This window comes from Camelina sativa, chromosome 5 (genome assembly GCF_030686135.1).
Source record: "Camelina sativa cultivar CO46 ecotype springtype chromosome 5, ASM3068613v1".
Lineage (NCBI taxonomy): Eukaryota > Viridiplantae > Streptophyta > Magnoliopsida > Brassicales > Brassicaceae > Camelina > Camelina sativa.
In genome coordinates, this window is record NC_141884.1 from 8,018,095 (window position 1) to 8,038,181 (window position 20,087).

The window sequence follows — 20,087 nt, forward strand, 5'->3', positions numbered from 1 at the left end:
TTATTAATCGCACTCCTTCTTTGTTGCTCGAAAAAATGTCACCTTATGAAAAATTGATTCAAAAGAAACCTGAATATGATTTCTTGAAGTCTTTTGGCTGTCTTTGTTATGTGTCTACTCTTGCTAAAGATAAAACAAGTTTACTTCTAGGGTTGTTCCTTGTGTTTTCTTAGGCTATCCTTTAGGATATAAAGGGTATAAAGTTTTAAACCTCGATAGCCATGTTGTTTCTATATCTCGTAATGTTGTTTTTCATGAAAATGTCTTCCCATTTGAAACCATGGAGTCGTCATCTCATTCACATGATTTGTTTAACAACACTATCTTGCCTTTGTCTACGCCTATTTGTTTGGATCAATCTCATTCTGCATCTTATCCTGTTTATGATGGTAATGCTCTAGCATCTAGTTTGAATGCATCATCAGCTTCTGCATCACACTCTAGTGCTGCACCTTTATCATCATCACCAGAGACCATGGACGCTGTTGCAGGACATGTTTTGCCACTCATCACGAAGTCAAAGCGACAAGTGAAGGCTCCAGGTTACTTATCTGATTACCATTGCAATCTTATTCAAGATTCTCATTCTTCTTCTCTTTCTTCTCCCTTACAAATTTCTGACTCTGACTCTGCTTTATCTTCTTCCTTACCTCTTTTTCCTCTTTCTTCTGTTCTTACATATTCGAAACTCAAGCCTTCCTATCAGGATTTTGTTCTTTCTTGTTCACTTGAAACAGAACCACAAAATTTCCATCAAGCCATGGCACAACCTCATTTTCCGAAAGCTATGGATGTGGAGATCGTTGCTCTTGAATATCTTCATACATGGACTGTTGAATCTTTACCCCCAGGTAAGCATTGATTACATGGGTGTAAATGAGTTTACAATATCAAATATAACCCAGATGGTTTGATAGACAGATATAAAGCTCGTCTAGTAGCTAAAGGTTACACGAAGCAAGAGGGCATTGATTAGATTGAAACATTCTCACCAGTTGCTAAACTTGCTAGTGTTAAGCTTGTTATTGGTCTTGCAGCTAAACATGGTTGAAAACTAACCCAAATGAATGTTACTAATGCTTTCTTGCATGGTACTTTAGAGGAAGAGATTTACATGAGTCTTCCTCAAGGTTACACTCCTGCGAATGGTGCTCCTCTACCCCCAAATGAAGTTTGCAGGCTACACAAATCATTGTATGGACTTAAGCAGGCATCCAGACAATGGTACCATTGCTTCTCCATAGTTCTTTTCAATGAAGGGTTCGAACAAGCTCCCGGAGATAACACTTTGTTTGTGAAGCAAATTGGAGATTCGTTCCTCATATTGTTGGTATACGTTGACGATATTATGATTGCCTCCAACAATGATTCGGATTTGCAGGCTCTACAAGCTATTCTTCATAGAGCTTTTAAGATCAAGGACCTGGGAGCTCCGAAGTATTTTCTTGGTCTAAAGATAGCGAGGAATGCTTCAGGAATTTTGTTGTGCCATCGCAAGTATGCCTTGGATATCCTTGCTGCAACATGTATGCTTGCTTGCAAACCCGAGACTGTTCCTATGGATCCAACGGTACATCTAAGTAGGGAATCTGGCACTTTATTAGAGGATGCGACTTCTTATAAGGAATTGGTTGGTAGATTATTATATCTTACCACTACTAGGCCAGATATCACATTTACTGTCAACAACCTTAGTCAATTCCTCTCTTGTCCTACTGATGTGCATTATGCGGCTGCTCTTCGAATGTTACGGTATCTCAAGAACAATCCTGGCCAAGGACTTTTCTTCTCTGTGGATACTGAGTTGTGCCTCAATGTGTTTAGTGATGCGAATTATGGTACGTGTCCTGACTCAAAGAGATCTGTCACTCAAAATCCAGTCTAAGAAAATAACCAATTTTACTATTCGCTTTATTTTTTTGGGTTAAATTTGTTTATTCTTTGTTTAATTTTATCATAAAATTTATTATTTTTTCATTGTTATTAAAATAGACTTAATTGGCAATCCTATTCCAACGTGGCAATGTGTGCTACCGAAAAAAAGGAAAAAAAAAAAGAAAAAAAAAACGTCCAAATCCTATGTGTTATAGAAATCGTGAACTCTAAAAAAGAAAAAGGAAAAGAAAACAAGTATAATAAACCCAACTCTTGTTTAACCTTTTCTCTATCTCTCCAGACTCCAGTTTCTCCAAATCAAATCTTCCTTAATTAGAACTTCCTCGCGTTTGTGGTTTCGTTTTTCAATCGTAAGTTTTCTCTTAGTGATCTTACAAAAAAAATTCAGGCATTCGATTTCGATCGTAGTTCTCGTTCTTATTAGGGTTTCCACGATCCACTCCTTTTATTTCGTCGCTTACAATATAAAATCAAGGAGAATCTTTGCTTTTGCTAACTTTAAGAATCATAGAGGACTGAACTTTTGAAACTCTCTCACACAGGGTTCATTCGGTATACCAATCAGTTTAGACGGAAGAAGATGGGAGGCGTTGATGATAGCCAATGGGTTGATAAGTTTATGGATGGAATCGGATTGGCGTTTACCAAGATTGACGAAACGATACAGAAGGTCAGTATTGTTCTTCTCCTAGTTTGGTCTTTATATTATGATGCTTAATGCCCTAAAAAATTAATGAGTTTATGGTTCTGTCTACACATTGTGAGCTATATAAATTAGCTAAACCCTAAATAGTCAGTAGAAGAGTTATTTGTAGTTTTTTCTTGCCTTTTCATATTCGTTTACATGGAATCAACATAGTCCGAGTTATCTAGCTTATCCCCATCGTATATTGTATGAAACACAATCACGGTCTAATCCATTAAAGAAACCAGAATTACAATTCATAATTGATGATGGTTAGATACTTAGATCTGTCCAAAAATAGTTTGAGGATTGTCAAAAGTTTAATTCGATTCGGTTTTTGTTTTCTATATATTTGCAGGGTATTGAACTCTGGACAGAGTTGACCAGAGTTGACGACCAGCCTATCCAAGACTTGACCGGACAGCCAAAAAGTGGTGAATCTGGTGAAGAATATTCCTCTCAAGATCCTGTCGCTGAGGTCAATGAAAGAGTACCGGTTCAACACTGCTGGTCTATGTGCCTTGCTGAGGTCAATGAAAGAGTACCGGTTCAACACTGCTGGTCTATGTGCCTTGCTGAGGTCGAAGATAAGCCGAGCCAACATAGGGCTATGCGTGGTAAGTATTATATAGTATAAATACTACATAGTCTTATTGTAAGTTCCAATTAAAGTAGAGCTACAACATGAGTACTTTTATGGTTTCTTGACTAACAAGTATCATATTGATTTCCTTGGCAGCTTTGAAAATTTCAGAGAGTTTCATTCAAGTACAAAATGTTGCTGGTGATGGTGAAAAAGAGGAAGAAGAAGACGAAGTCGAATCTACACTTTCAGAAGAAGATAATGTAAGTTTAAAGCAGTTTTTTTCTCATATTCATATCCACGCTCATTAGAATAGTAAATCACCGTTTTGTATAAATCATTTGCTAGTTTGTTTATTGTCTCTATCTGACTGAATCTTTATGATTAGGAATCGAGTTTGTCGCGGAACCATGACCATGAGGAGATGTTTAAGATGATTCGTGCCATGTACCCCTCCAAAGAAGCAGATAATGATGATGGAGATAACGAAGATTTTGACACGTTTTCCGAAGAAGATGATGAATCATGGGATGATGAAGATGATACTACAACTTCTAAATCGTCCGAAGACATGTCGGAGCTTAATTTGGGGGCCTCTGCGACGAACTATATTCCTGATTGCTACCATCATCACAATGAAGAAGCTAATGTAAGTATTTTAATTGTGCTACAGCTTTTCACATTTTCATACTCGAATTATGGAATCTAGCTAGTTATTTTCACCGATAGCTGATTTGGTTATTGTCTTTGTGATTAGGATTCGAGTTTGAAATGGAAAGGTGATTATCAGCTGTTAAAGTATATTGACACGTCTTCCGAAGAAGAAGATGATGAATCATCTGAAGATGAATCATCCGAAGAAGAAGAAGATGATGAATCATCTGAAGATGAATCATCTCATGATGAGGAGGTTGGGGAGTGTCACTCTGAAGACGTCGAAGAAGTAAAGGAGATATCGTGGAAGCATATAATGATGAGCAATTCAAGTAACGAATCATCAGGGGTTCATGACTATGAAGATGACGTATCGGACAAGTTACTACTACAAGGATTCGTGGATGTGAGGCAAGAGGAGGAGATTGGGAATAATACGGAATCTAGTGAGGTCGAGACCCTTCTCCCAGAAAGTGATTGGGTTTACGTGACGAGGGACTAGCTAGGAGTCTAGGACTCTGATCTTCTTCTTTTTTTTTGGCAACTTTTGTGTGATTTAATTTGAGTTTTATACGTTTTACATCCGGCTTCATTGATATCTCTTTGTGTATGTAGAAAACTATATTTCTATAAATTTTTTGGAGTGTTTCATTCGTTTTTCAGACGGCTATGTTACTCTATTAGCTCTTTATATAATGTTTAGTGTATTTTTCGTATCTTTATTTGCTTGTCCTTCTGTGTTCAGCAGATTTAATAATGTTAAAGTTCATACACTTGACAAAATATGTAAACAACACAATACAACTAAAATCTAATTTAACACTAGTTTTGATTTATTGGACCGAACCAGGAAGAAAACCAAACTAAACCACCACTTCTGTAGATACATATTAATATTTTGTTTTGTTGTACTTAAAAGATTTGGGTTACTGCCAAATTGCGAAACAACAAATCATACGCTTTGAAAAATAGACAAAAACCGTAAAGGGTAGAGAGAGAGAGAGAGATGTGTGATTCTGTTTCAGTTGTTCGGTAATGGCGGAGATTTGCTATTTTGGGGGTCTCGTCCATTACAAGGTTCAATCTCTTTCTCTCTTCCGCAGCAAACCCCATCACTTCAATTCAACATCTCTCATGGCTGCCTCTGTTCCGGCTGAATGCTGCTCCTCCTCCTCCACCGTGGAGTCGCCTTCTCTCCTCGTCTTCTCAGGTTCCACTTTCTTTACTTTGTGGGTCTCCCTAAAGTTGCGATTTTTTATTGTAAAGATCGTCAATTTGGGTTTAGATCTTGACCAATTACTGTGAATTTGGTTATCTGATGCCAAGTAGTTTTTAATTCTGTTTGTTGTAAAGTGCAAAGCTAAGTGCCTTACATTTGGTAATACATTTGAATTGGTTAAGTTACTCTTTTCTTTTTTTTGGTTGGGATGAAGGTGGAACTGGATTTAACGGTGTGGTGGAAGAGTTGAAGAAGATAACAACCCGAGTGGCTCATGTTCTTCCTGTCTCTGATGATGGAGGAAGTACAGCTGAGATTGTTCGTGTTCTCGGTAAGTTCTATGGCACAAGACCCAGAAACTCATCTTTTAAGGATGTTATTATGTATCTGCATTGTTGTAGGCGGACCAGCGGTTGGTGACATACGTTCGAGGTGTTTAAGGCTGTCTGATGAAAGTACTTCAGAGGCACTTGCTGTTAGACGGTTGCTTGGCCATCGTTTACCTATTGATGCACATAAGGCCAAGAAAGATTGGTAATTTATCCAACCATTCTTCTTTCTTTATGCACATAGGTGTAGCCCTACTCTTTCAACTTACAATTTTCAGGTCTTGGCTCTAAGCTCGTGTTACAATCAAGCATCTCTTCCCATTATACATTTTATAGAATTGTACCCACAGAAGTCCTGCAGACTCCAAAAATGTCGTGTGAATGAAACTTTCGTTGTTCAGGCCTATTTCCTTTGTAGCTAGCCTTCATCTTCCTTATTTTCTCATTTAATTGGCTAGGCTCTTAGTCAATGCAATGGTGGAGGGTATTGTGTAGTATAAAGTTGGCTGAGTTGGAACTTTGACAGGTATGATATTGTGGAAGGTGATCATCCTCTGTGGGATGGTGTATCAAGACCCTACAGTGAAACAATCCGCGCTTTCTTAATATACTTTCAGAATGAGGTAGTGTTAACTGATACTTTCTTGGTTTCATGTTTGATCATTTCCAACTTCTTGATTCTTTAGATTTTTTCTTCACCTTTATATTCTGTCATTTTCTTACTTGACATGTTAATTACGACACAGATACTTAGACGACCTAATGAGAGATTTTGCTTCAGTAATGGAAGGTATTGAAGATCATTTTCTCAGCTTCAAGTGTTTATAATTTTGTTCTCCTGTTTAGTAACTTACTTTTAATTGTATCCTTCTTGTAGCATTGGGAACTTCTTCTTTGCTGGAGCAAGGATATTTTTCCAGTCTTTAGATGCTGCGATTTTTCTGTTTTCACGCGTTTCAGAGATTCCTTGTAACAGTTTGGTCCTCCCAGTGATATCAACCAATGATAGGCTTACACTAGGATGTGAATTACAGGTATGAAGCTTGATCTCTATTTGAGTTCCAGCAGTTAGTTTCTAGAATCCCAAACATGGCAATTAATGGTATATTGAGTGTCAGTATCGCAACTTAAAGCATCACTTTGCAAAAGTCAGGTGGCAAATTTGATTGCAAGCTTACTGTTTTCACATGAATTTGTAGGATGGGACTATAATACGAGGACAGAATGAAATCTCTCACCCGACCCATGGGACTCTGCAGACTGTTGACAAGGTGTTCTTTTGACATATTACATTGAACTTGTATGATGATCACGAATACTGTTTCTTACATTGTCTTTCTATATTTCTAGTAGAGACATTGTTCGACTTCAGCTCTTCCATCGAAGATAAAGAGAGTGTTTTACATGTCAAGTGAAGGCAATAATCTGCTTCATGAGGTTAACTACTCTAAAAAAAAAATGTTATCTCTACTGATTCTGGTTCCCTGAAAGAAGCTCTATCTTTTTAGGTCTCTGCTTCATTTCATTGTTTTTCTCTGGTAGATTTGACATTGCAAATGTATGGTGTTATGTCCATTAAATAGGTCTTCCCACCAGTTAACCCAACTGTGTTGGAGCAGTTGAGAAGCGTGGACTGTATCGTTTACGCTATGGGATCCTTATTCACTTCCATTTGTCCATCACTGGTAAGAACCTGTAAAGATGGCGGAATTATAAATTAGTGATTACTGTTATAGACTTGACTTATCTTCTATTCTTCAGGTTCTGCTTGGTGTTGGAGAGATTATCTCTTCCAGGTCATGTCGCAAGGTACGCCAAAGCTAATCAAGAAAACTACTGGTGGAAACTTCAATCTGATGTTTTCTCTTGGTCACAGGTACTTTTGTTGAATGGTAGCCAAGACCGAGAAACAAGCGGCTTCACTGCTTCCTGCTTTGTGACTGCTATTGCTGACGCTCTAAACAGGACTTATGGAGATCCTAATATCCGGCTCAAGAATCCCGTGAGTGGTTCTTCTCATTTCACACTCTCTTGATGTCTTCTTTATGAGACGTATAGAGAGATCCAAGAAAATTATTTTTGTGTACAGCCTGGATATTACATCAACACACTTTTGGTCCCGAAAGATGGAGAAATAGTGGTGGATCTCAAACAATTGTCTGAACAGGGGATCAACGATGTTGTTAGTATCTCTCTCCTTAATTTCTTTCCAAGTTTATGTGCACAACAAACAAACACTCAGTGTTGCTTCCTCTCTGTTGCAGAGAGTTGTGGAGAGTGTTGTTGACCCGAAGCACGGTGTCTTGTTTAGCCCGAGCTCTCTGATAAACACCCTAGCCAGTTTGGTGGTGTAAATAATTATTCTTTAGGTCAGAGCTAGTTTCTTCATCTACGGAATTGAAACTATGAAGTTGTTGGTACTGTTTAATTTGATCCTTTTGTGACTTGATATAAAAGGTTATGAATGGACAGTGATCATATTCTTTAGCTAAGCAAAGATAAAGGCCTCTCTTTCTCTCTCAGATTGGATCATATGTTGTTTGTTGGAACAAATACCGAAAACAGAGTGTTGTTAGAATAGCAATAGAATCATAACCGGAATTATAGATTAAATTTTATAGGATTTTTTTCTTGTTCCATAAAGAATGGTTTACCAACATTGTTTTACATTAACTAATATAAGTATTAATAATTAACTGCACTAAGTATTGGTTTTCTTGTTACAATAACTGTACTAATTATTAATACAGTTCTCTTTCGAAAAATATTAATCGCAATTAACTTCTTTTGTAATTCACGAGAGCATCTTGGACTCTTGGTACATTGAATTACCACTTCAAATTAATTACACTAGTGGGAACATGGATCGACGGAGAAGTCTTCTAAGAATGGAGTTAAACTCTAACATACCTTTTCGACTCCACCATATATATATATATATATATATCTGATACATCTGGAGTTAAACTCATAAACACCCTTAAGCTTCAGATAAGAAACCAGGTTTGTAGAGCTCCTCCGTGTACCCTTTTTTTTCTGGTTAAACTCCGTGTACCCTTTGTTTATGTGTGTCTAATTTATATGAGACTAACAACTGCATATTGTTGAGTTTGTTACTGTTGCTGAGACTGACAGTACTTGTACAAAATGTTTCAGAAGAGATGACGACTGATCATATGAATGTGAAAGGCGCGAGCAGAAAATGTTTCCATGGTTATTTAGCCAAAGGGATCAACTGGATTTGCTTCAAGCCAATCTTGAATTTGCATCTGCGAAGATTGAAGAAAACGTCCAGAAAGAATCTGATAAAGTGCCTTGGAGAGGGAAAAAGTGTCCTTGCTTGCAAACCAAGGAAGAAGCTTGGAGGAAAGCTCAAGGATATCAATTTGGATTGCGACGTAAATGTTGTAAGCACATGTGAATCCTTCGGTAAAGAGATAGCATCTTTTTACAAGGCATCTTTGGGGTTAGATGAATCCACTGTGATTGCGGCGTGGGATAAAGTTGACGATGGACCAAAGAAGAGAGGGCTCGAGGAAAAGTGGAAGAAGATCAAGGCAATGGATATGGAGCTTTGTTTGCAAAGGATCGAACTTGTGGCCGACGTAGCTAATGTGATTTACAAAGAATATGCATCCTCAGAGTTGGTGACATTTTGAGCTTTAGTGGTGGTTTGACTTTGCTCTTTAATGTTTTTTGTAACGTTTGCATTTTAGTTTTTGAAACTATAATCCTTTCTTTGAAGCGGACTGATGATATGTTCCCCTGATCTGATTTCTTAGAATAGAATCCGAAAAAACACACAATGCAAGAGTAGTAAAGTCACACCTTAGACTTATCTATATAGTATTTCACCCAAAAAAAAAATCCATTGAAAAGTCCTGCACAAATATTTCGTCAAGATCTTGGTGATATTTTAATTCAACATCAATAAAAGTTGGGTTGTTCTGTTAGATAAAATGACACAATGGTAATGTTTACTAGAAGGTAATCCTTGAGTTTATAAGTTGGCTATTGTATTAGATAAAATTTCAAGCCTTATGATCTTTTGAGATAATGTATATGTATTGAACTCTTTATAATTCAATATAAAATTTCTCTAGTTGAAAAAGATAATGGCAGTTACTTACATTATTATAATTATTAAAAACTTCTTAAGTGATCACATTTTATTCTTATATTCAATATTTCGTTGATAGCTTTTATGTAATATATTTTTTGGTCATATATACGTCACTCGTATAAGTCAAGTAGAGAGACATCCATTTGAGCCCATGCTCCATTGCTCCTTCGTTGCGGATATGACAAACAAAACAACTTCCTAACAGAATTTATTACAAAAATATGTAAAGTACACGCCAAAAGAAAAAAAAAAGTGTACTACTCTCATCCTTTAACATAAACTATTCTATCTTAGACACGAAATTATAGACTACGACGATGTTAAAAAAAAACAAAAGGGAAGTCATATAAGGTGTACGTAAAATCGACATGGAATGATAACAAAAAAAAAAGAAGGTAAACTACAAAATGTATGGGGTAAATAGCTTATTTGTTGAAATTTTGTTTCTTGGAAAAGATCATTAATTCGTGTCCCGATAGTATGACAAAATCGTTTGTAATTTTCTTTAGCTCTTTTGGCTTTGGTTCGGAAGAGGCGAAGAGCCATGCATGGAAGAAATCTATAGTTTGGTAATAAAAGAAGAAATACTATCAATAATGGAAAGTATCTTATCTATTTTAATTTTAAGATATATACATATGTCATTGTTTCTATTTATCTATAGTTTTCTATTTTTTAATTGGAAAACAAAATCCATTATATTGTGGAACTTGCTCAGAGCACAAGCAAAAGGGAGGACTCCAAGTGGGTGAAAGAAGATTCCGTCTTCATCTAGAAACTAAAAAGCGGAGGGAAAGGTTTCCGTCGTCATTATCAGTTTTTTTGTTTAACCACTTGAGCAAGAGGTTTCCACTTCTGATTTATAGAAATAAATCCACAAATGAACCCAAAATACAAATAAGGAAGTTAACAAATATTATATACATATAGGGAAGCTTTTTCTTCCAAATATCACGGCGCAAGTAATGCAAAGTATTAACATCACCCCAAATGGATTCAAGTCAACTTGCATTTGCTTTAATACGATTGGATCTCATTGTTCAATCCTAAATCTATAAATACGCCTCCTTCTATCCTCACTTCATCACCACACTACAACACCATTAATCATAAGCCCGAAATAAAAACAATTCTTTCCTCTATTCCCCAAAACCAAAATGGCATCAATGATCATGTTCTTGGTCACTGTTTTGACCATTCTTTTCACGAGTTTCAGAATCTCTCAAGCTACGTCTCGTACTGTCACCTTTCAAGCTACGTCGTTGGTTGATAAACATGAACGATGGATGGCTCGATTTGCTCGTGTATACCGTGATGACCTCGAGAAACAGATGAGACGCGATGTGTTTAAGAAGAACGTGAAGTTCATTGACGACTTCAACAAAAAAGGGAACAAAAGCTACAAGCTTGGTGTCAATGAATTCGCGGATTGGACCAACGAAGAGTTTCTAGCTATACATACCGGACTAAATGACCTAACTGAAGTTTCCCCATCCAGGGTAGTCGACAAAACCATGTCGTCTAGGTCTTGGAACGTCAGTGACATGGTAGTCGAGAGCAAGGACTGGAGAGCTGAAGGAGCTGTCACTCCTGTCAAATACCAAGGCCAATGCGGTAATGCATTTTTTCCAGACTAATACACTACCAACTGTTATCTATCACACTATACTAACATATCTACTTACGTCTGATTGTTTCAAACGATATATTTGCATTTGCATATTTACGTAATCAGATATTTTCTGTTGAGTTTTGAAAACTTTATACTTTATCAAACATCATTTGGAAATTTTAAACATAAAGTGCAAAATGCAAACGTAAGATTTTTTTCTTATCAAGTTAATTTACTTTTTTTAGTTTAAGAATTTTCAAAATATGGTTAAAATGTTTGCTTTTTGTTTCTTTTGAGTAAGCATAATAATTTAATTAACATGTATAATATCTAGAAACAAGTGCAATCCAAAGAAGAAAACTTGATTTCCAAGTTAGTTGTAGGATTATAGTAAATTAGTAACTAGGGTTTATTGCTGAATTTTATGTTGTCTTGTATAATTTATCTTATGAGAGCATCCAACTTATCAACTGTACATATGTACAGGATGTTGCTGGGCGTTTTCGGCTGTAGCAGCAGTGGAAGGTGTGACTAAGATCGCCGGCGGGAACCTTGTATCTCTGTCCGAACAACAGCTTCTAGACTGCGACAGAGAGTTTGACCGAGGCTGCGACGGTGGGATAATGTCGGACGCTTTCAACTATATAATCCAAAACCGAGGCATCGCTGCGGAGAACGACTACTCTTATCAAGGATCAGATGGGAGTTGTCAGTCCAATGCAAGACCCGCTGCAACGATCAGCGGATTCCAATCAGTTCCTAGCAACAACGAGCAGGCCTTACTCGAGGCCGTATCGAGGCAACCAGTCTCTGTTTCGATGGACGCGAATGGGGATGGGTTCATGCATTACTCTGGAGGAATATACGACGGGCCTTGTGAGACTAGCTCGAATCACGCGGTTACCTTTGTTGGGTATGGAACAAGCGAGGACGGAACTAAGTACTGGCTGGCTAAGAACTCTTGGGGTGAAACTTGGGGAGAAAAAGGCACAGTATGCTTTTTACCCGGTTGCGTAAGTGAATTTTGTTTTATATATTTTATACATCGGCTACAATTCAAATGGAAAGTATAACAAAGGGGTATATTATATAGTTCCCTGATTATTAAATTTTGGTTGAGGTGCGGTTTGAGTCCACATCGCATCTTAATTTTGTGCCACATATTTGTATTGTTTGTTAAATGTTAAAATTTGTATTGTTCTGCTTACGTCTTCTTGCATGGCGTTAATGTAACTTGTAAGACATGTATTTTATTCGAAGGAAAGAGGACATTATATATGTATTAGAATTTCATCTTCCTATCATTCTTGGATGGGAATGTTAATAATTAATTAAAAAGAAATAATAATTTTGTCAGTATAATACTATATAACAATAACAATGACCAACATATATTTAATTTGATTAAAATCAGTTACAAATTAATTTTGACCGATTTCACATGCAGGAAAGTTACACAAAAAATTACAAACCAACATATTTAGTATAAAATCAGTCCAAATGTTATAATTCGTCTAATTTTGTTTAATATATATATATATATACCTTTTTTTGGCAAATCATATGATTCATATTTTCACTATTATAAATCAACATCTATACATACATTTTTCAAGTACAATTATGAAATAAATCCTAAACTTGCCACTTATTTACAAAACTGCCATTGAATTAATTTTTAAAACTAAAAATCGGATTGAGTTTGAAAATTATATATTATTAACAGATCATGATCCAAGCCCTTTTCATTTATACATCTTGCAATTAAGACATCAGACCAATATTTTTGGGCCCGAACGAGCCCAATATTTTTTTCTTTTTTTCCATTGAATTGTTTTTAGAAGCTAATATATTACTAATATTAAAATTTTCAAACAATACTAATAAGAATCAATTGATGTGTTACATAATAAGAATCAATTAATCGACTTGCACAACTCTAAATACAAAAATCTTACATAATATAGGAATAAAACAACAAATAATACAAATTCAAATTATATTATAGTCATATATTTTAAATTTATAATATATTATGTAATACTATTATCTTTACACTGTAAATGAAATAGAAAAATTAAAAAATAGTTTATTTGTTGACTAAATAAAATTTAATGAACATTAAGGATATATATAATAAACCACACCATATAGTAAATCGAAATTATACACTACATAATTATAGTTAATTCAACAAATACAAAAAATATTATTTACATATATATATATGTAATATAATCAATAAAGATTTTTTGTTTAGTTTTTAAACGACAATATATCTCCGCGGTGTACCGCGGGTGAATATCTAGTTTAGTTACATTTTTGATAATGTGTGTTTTATTGCTTTAATTCGTTAAAGTTTCATAATCTAATCATTATAATTCATTTTGGTCCAAAAAATAAGAAAATAATTATATTTATTTTCGTCTGATACATACGAATAATTTTTAATGTAAAAATCAAAAATGTGATATAGTACTCCACCCTTACATGTGACATATTTCTCTATCCTTACATGTGAGTATACCCCTGTGAAAATATTCCTAAATTTCTCACTATTTTAAAAACACTAATCAACAAAACACGATGAATTGGCTTATATAGCCAAGGTTACCTGTCTATAGTGCTGTCTGTGATCATATGTTATAAACAATTTTTTTTTCTTGAAAATTATATACACACTTGGTTTAAAAAATAGAAATGAACAAATGGCGTAGAAGCATGTGAAAATTGATTGGAAATGATTTAAGATGTCCCTTGTGACAAGTATAGCAACAGAATGTCCCACTAACACCATTGATTCATTCACGGGAGCCCCACGAAAACACACCTAAAATGATAATGTGGATGACTTGAAGGATACTTTTTTTGCTTTCAATATAGCCATTGCCAGAATTAGTGTGACATCAAAGTGTGGCAATAATCACTACTAATATATACCCAACTAAGTTCTTATTTTCCTTCTTTATCATGATCTCTATCATTTGGTAGGCGGTTAACAGCTCGATTGTTGACGTTACAGGTCACATAAGCTGCATATTCCCAAGAAAGTTCAATTTTATTTTCTTTGCATTTTCAGATCTTTTTCAGTCTTTTAAATATTCCCTCAATTTCAAAATATAAGATGTTTTGGGTGAAAACACGCAAATTAAGAAATAACCACTTTGAAAAAGTTTAATGACTGCATAAAATAAATAATAAAAAAATATAAAAATAATCTAAAAGTTACCTAGAAAGTTGAAAACATCATATATTATGAAACAAAGAAAAACCTCTAAAACATCTTATATTATGAAACAGAAGGAGTATAAGATATAATGTGTTTTCGAATATATTTCTTCGATTTGTTTTGAAGTTACTATTTTTGTTATATAATTAGTTGTTGTGACCATCACAAGCAGAAAAGATCCACAAGTAAACTGCATGATTTGTATGTGAAATTTAATTCCTTATGCATTCGAACTCTTCAAGCTGAAATTTTTTTGTTAAAAGGCTTTCAATTTATAAACATATATGCCCAATGGGCTATTTTCGGAATATATCCATACAATTATCCCTTTAGGACCCAGTCCAATTACATCAAACCAAACCAGATAACCAAAACCAAAATTGACCCGGGTATAAATCAATCTAAACCGGTAGCTAACCAGTATAAACCAGAACCCTAATCTGCAATGGAGAACCCTATCGCAGCCGTCTTCCCACGAAGCTGTGGATACTCACCGGACCAGGACCACCGGCAAGCCAGGAAGACGGGAGTCAAACGGAGAAGGTGACACATGACTATCAGAGCATACTTATTGCACATACCTCCACTTGGGTGTCAAGAAAAATAATTAATAATATTTTAATTGAATTAAATTATTTTATTATTTTTTAATTTATACAACCAATCATATGAAAACATGTGGCAGATTCAGTGTCTATATGTATCTGGGCAGAGACACTATTTTCTTCTCTCTCCACCTTTTTGTCAATTTTTTATTTTATTTTTTGTTCTCACCCTTGGTCGAGTATGTGCAATAATCTTGCTCTCACCATCCCGCCACCGTAGAGTTGTGAAGAGAAGGAAGAAGAGACCGATCTATCAATCCGGAAGCCATAGTTCAGTCTGATAGAGATAGAGCAGTAGGGAGTAGATCTAAAAAGCCATCGACGGTGGCTTAGCCTTGCCTTTCCGGTGGTAGACCTCCCTCGTCAAACCACCAGCTGTGACAAAACCTCCTGCGTCTCCAGCCGTTCAGATCTAACCGCCGTATCTTTCTCATTCCTCACCGAGAACTTCCTTCTTCTAACCGCATAGCCACGCCGCCGGTAGAGCTCTTACCATAACTGTCATGCGGAAGCTTCTCCTCGCCACAAACTCCCATGATTTCGATCTGATGACCTCGCCGGTAGGTGCAATGGACTGCGGATGAAGCGTCATGGACCAGTAGTTCCTCTTCAACGCCGGAATCGCCGGAGGAACCCTTCACTCGGTGCACGGAGTCGTGATCAGAAGAAGAGAAAGAAGGAGAGAGGAGAGAGCCGTGAGTAGATCTCACACGCTCACCTCTCTACGAAAAAGTCTTCAAGCTGAAATTACATTTTGACTTTTACATCTTCTTGAGTTTTCGTTCGTTAGACACTCATTTGGTTCATGATCAACTCTAGTCATACATGGAATAATTATGTCACAAACTGTTTTAGCAATGAGTTTTTTCTTACTACGTTTCATCGTTACATGTGTGTGTTTACTGCCTGCAGTCCTGCATTTTTGTTTATCTTTTAATGATAAGAAACCCCTCCATTTTGACCAAAATCACTTAAGTGGAACACCTCTCAACAGAATGCGCGTTTTCTCGTTGTAATTCCGTTTAAGAATTTAAACGTCATGCATGTACACATATATAGGATATATAGAATATATGCGGACTTTACGGGTTTCGGGTCAGGCCAGGCTGCGCCAGCCCGATTGACATCCCTACGTATGAAGATTGAAGATATAAAACATTTTTTATGAATCTTTGACCCAAATAATTTCAACATTTTTTTTCTTTTTTTGGGGGAAACAATGGAAAACAATTTGCAAGGGTACGTAAACCGAAATAATCCCGTCTTGTTTCCCATTGTCAACGCACAAAAAGCCCGATCTAATAGTACCATAAAAGCCACAAACCAATCAGTGTTATATGAACCATGTAAAGAACAACTATATATACTTATCTAAGTATAAATCATGATATTGACTGAATATATATGGTAGGAAAATCATTCGTGGACAAATTCTAGCAGACACAATACACAACTGGTTTAAATTTGGCTCACCAATGAGTAGCTAAATTTACGGGTGTACAGCCTAAATATTCGTAATTTTAATTATTAAGAGGATGCATTCAATTTGACATTTTAAGTGATTTGTGTAAAATTTACAAATAATATATTATTTAATCATGGATTTTTAAAAATGTTTATTAAAATTCATTATTATCAAAGAGAGGATTTTAGAGTATTTGAGAGGATCTTCTAGTTAAAAATACAGAAATTTAAATCTAATGGTTTTAAATGGAATTTGAAAATTTTTTACAATAAATCATATCAACTTTCCTAAAATCATCAAATAAAATTTTATGAAAATTCAAATCACTTGGAATATTAGATTGAATATACCATTAATTTATATTGATAGATTATTATTAGTTATAAAAAAAAAAATCCATATAAGGCCAAGAGTATCTCACCCAAGAATCTCTTCACACTACTTTATCAATGTACAAATACATACACGTATAAGTATGTACGTGTGTATATATATAAACTCGAATCCATCAGATAGTCTATATTCAAAAAAAAAAAAAAAAAAAAAAAAAGAACCCACATTTTCCTCTTTGCAAGATGGGTTTCAAACTCATCTCTCTTTTCCTTCTTCTTCCACTTCTCATACTCACAATCTTGTCCGAAGCCGACCAGACCATGGCTTCCAACAAGAAACCGAATGTGAGTCAACGGAACAGAACGGCGTTGACTGCCGCTGCCGTGGGAGGAGGAGGAAAAGAGGTGATGAAAGGAAGGAAGCAGACAAGTGGTTGTAACTTGTTCCAAGGAAAATGGGTTTTCGATCCTTCTTACCCTTTCTACAATTATTCCACGTGTCCTTTCATCGACGGCGAGTTCGACTGTCTTAAGTTCGGTCGACCAGACAAACAGTTCCTCAAGTACTCTTGGCAGCCTGATTCATGCACCGTCCCAAGGTATGTAACATGAACGTCTAGCATACGTACATTTTAACATGAAGATGATTCTAACTAATGATGGTTATGTATGTATGTAAAATGTATAAAATGAAGGTTTGATGGGGCAGCGTTTCTAAGGAGATGGAGAGGGAAGCGAGTGATGTTCGTGGGTGACTCACTGAGTCTAAACATGTGGGAATCATTAGCATGTATGATATATTCGTCGGTTCCAGACACGAAGACCACTTTTCTCAAGCGTACCCCACTCTCGTCTCTCACTTTCCAGGTCTGTGTCTCTCTCTTCTCCCTCCTCTTTCATTTTTTTTCCCTTATTATAATTTAACATGCGTCTTTAGATAACAACAAAATCTAATAATTCACCATCACGAGGACGACTTGTCATTTTGTTGAATCGAGTTGGTCACGGGCTATTCTAAAAGGACGCCTTGTCGAATTTTGCTTTTGATTTTCAATGTAAAGTTGTTTTGTGAAAATGCTTCACATCCAAGGTATTATGATTTTGTCTGCCTGATCATAGCCTCTTTTTTTTAAGTGTAAAAAGAATTGATACATCACTCTTTATCTTCAGAAACAAACAATTATTTTTATCTTATTCAAAGAGAGATATATAAAGTTTTTTTTTACAACATATAAAAAGAATGAAAATTTTCAAAAAAAAGTGATTTGAATATTCAATATTTATAAAAATATATATTTTGAAGTTCTTCAAAAATTTATGTTTTCTTTATCAACCTATTATTAGAAGCACTATACACTGATATTATTATAGTATCAAGCAGTTCTAATTAATTTCAAATGGTAAATAGGTGCAGACAAATAATATCAAACCTTACTATTTTTGCAAACTTTTTATATACATTGCTAATTTGACAACTCTCTTTTTCCTACTAAAACTGCTCAGCTTGTTATCAATCATCTTTCTTTTTTTTTTGTTAAAGTGCTTATTTATCAATCAATTCTTTAGAAAAAGTTACTTTGAGAAAGAAAAAAAATCTGCAATTTCAAGATAATAGAATATTAACCATAAAGAAAAAACAAAGTATATCAACCCATGAAACCAAAGTGTCAATATCAGCCGATATGGAAAAGATTTGACCTCCAATATATGTTTTTTCCTCCACCGTACATCATTTTTGCCTTTGTTTCAAACTTTGACTTGGGTTTTTGGCAATTTCTCTCTTCTCCTTGTTTATTTTTTTATTTATTTGTTTATTATTTATTTTTTTCTCATTGTTTGTTTCTTCCTTAATAAATAAATGAATGATCATAAATCAATATATAACAATAGATACATAGGAAAGAAACAAAAAGAAGAGAACATAGCAGGAAAAGGAAGTAGGAGACCTGACAGCTCATGATAACCAATAAACAATGCCAACTTGTTTTGTGTATTCTTTGGCATCGTCTAAAGTACACTCTACACTACAGAACATGTTATCTTGAAAACCCGGCTCGACCCATTATTTTGTAACTTTCTTAAAAGAAGTTACCTCTGTTATTCGGGTCTTCTGAGATAATTAAATCACTATATTTGCATAGTCTAGATTAATAATTTATTTATTATTAGTACTTTAATAGAATAATATGAACCAGGAAAAGATGTGAAAACAAACTAGCTATATAATTTTGAGACAATTTTTTCCTATATAATTAAGATTATATAAAAATTTCTCAATTCTTTTTATTTGGTACTAAAAAACAGGAATATGACTTCACATTATACCTATACCGAACACCATACCTAGTGGACATCTCCAAAGAAAGTGTAGGGCGTGTGCTTAACCTTGGAGCCATCGAAGATGGTGCTGATGCTTGGAAAAACATGGACCTCCTCGTCTTCAATTCTTGGCACTGGTGGACTCACAAAGGAGTACAGTCCCAGGGGTTCGTACCATATTCTTACACTTATGTATAGCTATCACCATATATCTATACAAAGTTTAATTTGGGATTAAGATCATACGTACTTAGTTAATCAAACTATTCTTTTATTCTTCTATTGGTTTTGTTTTTACAGATGGGATTTTATAAGAGATGGGTCTTCATTGACGAGAGACATGGACCGTCTTGATGCTTTCAACAAAGGACTCACAACTTGGGGTCAATGGGTTGATCAAAATGTTGATATTTCACAAACCCGAGTTTTCTTTCAAGGCATTTCTCCCACTCACTACATGTAAGTCCACCACACGAACATACATATATGAGGTTGAAAACTCGGTTTTTTACGTATAATATTTTTTTTGAGTGATTAATAGGGGAAGGGAATGGAACGAGCCAAGGAAGACTTGCAACGGGCAGATGCAACCGCTGACCGGATCAACATACCCAGGTGGTTCACTTCCAGCAGCAAGCATTGTGTCTCGAGTGTTGAGCTCGATGAGAACGCCCGTTTACTTACTCGACATTACAACTCTGTCTCAATTGAGAAAAGATGCTCATCCATCTACATATGGAGGCGATGGAGGAACTGACTGCAGTCATTGGTGCCTTCCTGGCTTACCGGATACTTGGAACCAGCTTCTCTATGCGGCTCTTTCGATGTGAAGAACTTGACTTGATACACACTTGCAATGTATATTACATTCTTGGAAGTCCAGAAGAAATAAAAAAAGAAACGACTGACATTTTACTGAGAGATGTGAAAATTACAAACAGGATATATGACGATAAAGTTGTAAAGTGTTTTTGAGGGGTTTTGAAATTATAATCTAATCGTCTTCTTATTGTGATTGCAAAATTTGCAACAAAAA

The 20,087-nt window shown here is 35.4% G+C and overlaps 5 protein-coding genes across 6 annotated transcripts; all 5 read left to right on the top strand.

The window, feature by feature from the left end:
* The first annotated feature begins 2,115 nt into the window (after positions 1 to 2,115).
* Positions 2,116 to 4,480, top strand: LOC104786152 (uncharacterized). Its single transcript, XM_010511490.3, has 6 exons — positions 2,116 to 2,246; positions 2,439 to 2,566; positions 2,940 to 3,198; positions 3,321 to 3,427; positions 3,553 to 3,813; positions 3,922 to 4,480. The coding sequence occupies exons 2-6, from the start codon at positions 2,477 to 2,479 to the stop codon at positions 4,318 to 4,320; spliced, it is 1,116 nt and encodes a 371-aa protein (XP_010509792.1). The 5' UTR covers positions 2,116 to 2,246; positions 2,439 to 2,476; the 3' UTR covers positions 4,321 to 4,480.
* LOC104786153 (uncharacterized protein YNL011C) lies at positions 4,480 to 7,863 on the top strand. Of its 2 annotated transcripts, none has more exons than XR_015598513.1 (13): positions 4,480 to 5,028; positions 5,252 to 5,368; positions 5,439 to 5,571; positions 5,893 to 5,989; positions 6,113 to 6,156; positions 6,244 to 6,400; positions 6,566 to 6,637; positions 6,717 to 6,803; positions 6,950 to 7,051; positions 7,128 to 7,175; positions 7,243 to 7,368; positions 7,456 to 7,548; positions 7,631 to 7,863. XR_015598513.1 is itself a non-coding variant. In XM_010511491.2 (13 exons), the coding sequence occupies exons 1-13, from the start codon at positions 4,854 to 4,856 to the stop codon at positions 7,718 to 7,720; spliced, it is 1,338 nt and encodes a 445-aa protein (XP_010509793.1). In that variant the 5' UTR covers positions 4,738 to 4,853; the 3' UTR covers positions 7,721 to 7,863. The 2 variants fall into 2 exon arrangements, 1 of the variants encoding a protein (XP_010509793.1); XM_010511491.2 differs by having other exon boundaries at positions 4,738 to 5,028; positions 6,720 to 6,803.
* A 664-nt stretch (positions 7,864 to 8,527) lies between these two features.
* On the top strand, positions 8,528 to 9,025 carry LOC104789004 (putative transcription factor At4g01260). Its single transcript, XM_019245238.1, has one exon. The coding sequence runs from the start codon at positions 8,528 to 8,530 to the stop codon at positions 9,023 to 9,025; it is 498 nt and encodes a 165-aa protein (XP_019100783.1).
* A 1,544-nt stretch (positions 9,026 to 10,569) lies between these two features.
* On the top strand, positions 10,570 to 12,381 carry LOC104786154 (senescence-specific cysteine protease SAG39-like). The gene is made up of 2 exons (XM_010511492.3): positions 10,570 to 11,103; positions 11,588 to 12,381. The coding sequence occupies exons 1-2, from the start codon at positions 10,647 to 10,649 to the stop codon at positions 12,172 to 12,174; spliced, it is 1,044 nt and encodes a 347-aa protein (XP_010509794.2). The 5' UTR covers positions 10,570 to 10,646; the 3' UTR covers positions 12,175 to 12,381.
* A 4,507-nt stretch (positions 12,382 to 16,888) lies between these two features.
* On the top strand, positions 16,889 to 20,066 carry LOC104786155 (protein trichome birefringence-like 37). Its single transcript, XM_010511494.3, has 5 exons — positions 16,889 to 17,331; positions 17,428 to 17,599; positions 19,037 to 19,218; positions 19,352 to 19,510; positions 19,593 to 20,066. The coding sequence occupies exons 1-5, from the start codon at positions 16,976 to 16,978 to the stop codon at positions 19,879 to 19,881; spliced, it is 1,158 nt and encodes a 385-aa protein (XP_010509796.1). The 5' UTR covers positions 16,889 to 16,975; the 3' UTR covers positions 19,882 to 20,066.
* Positions 20,067 to 20,087: the final 21 nt, after the last annotated feature.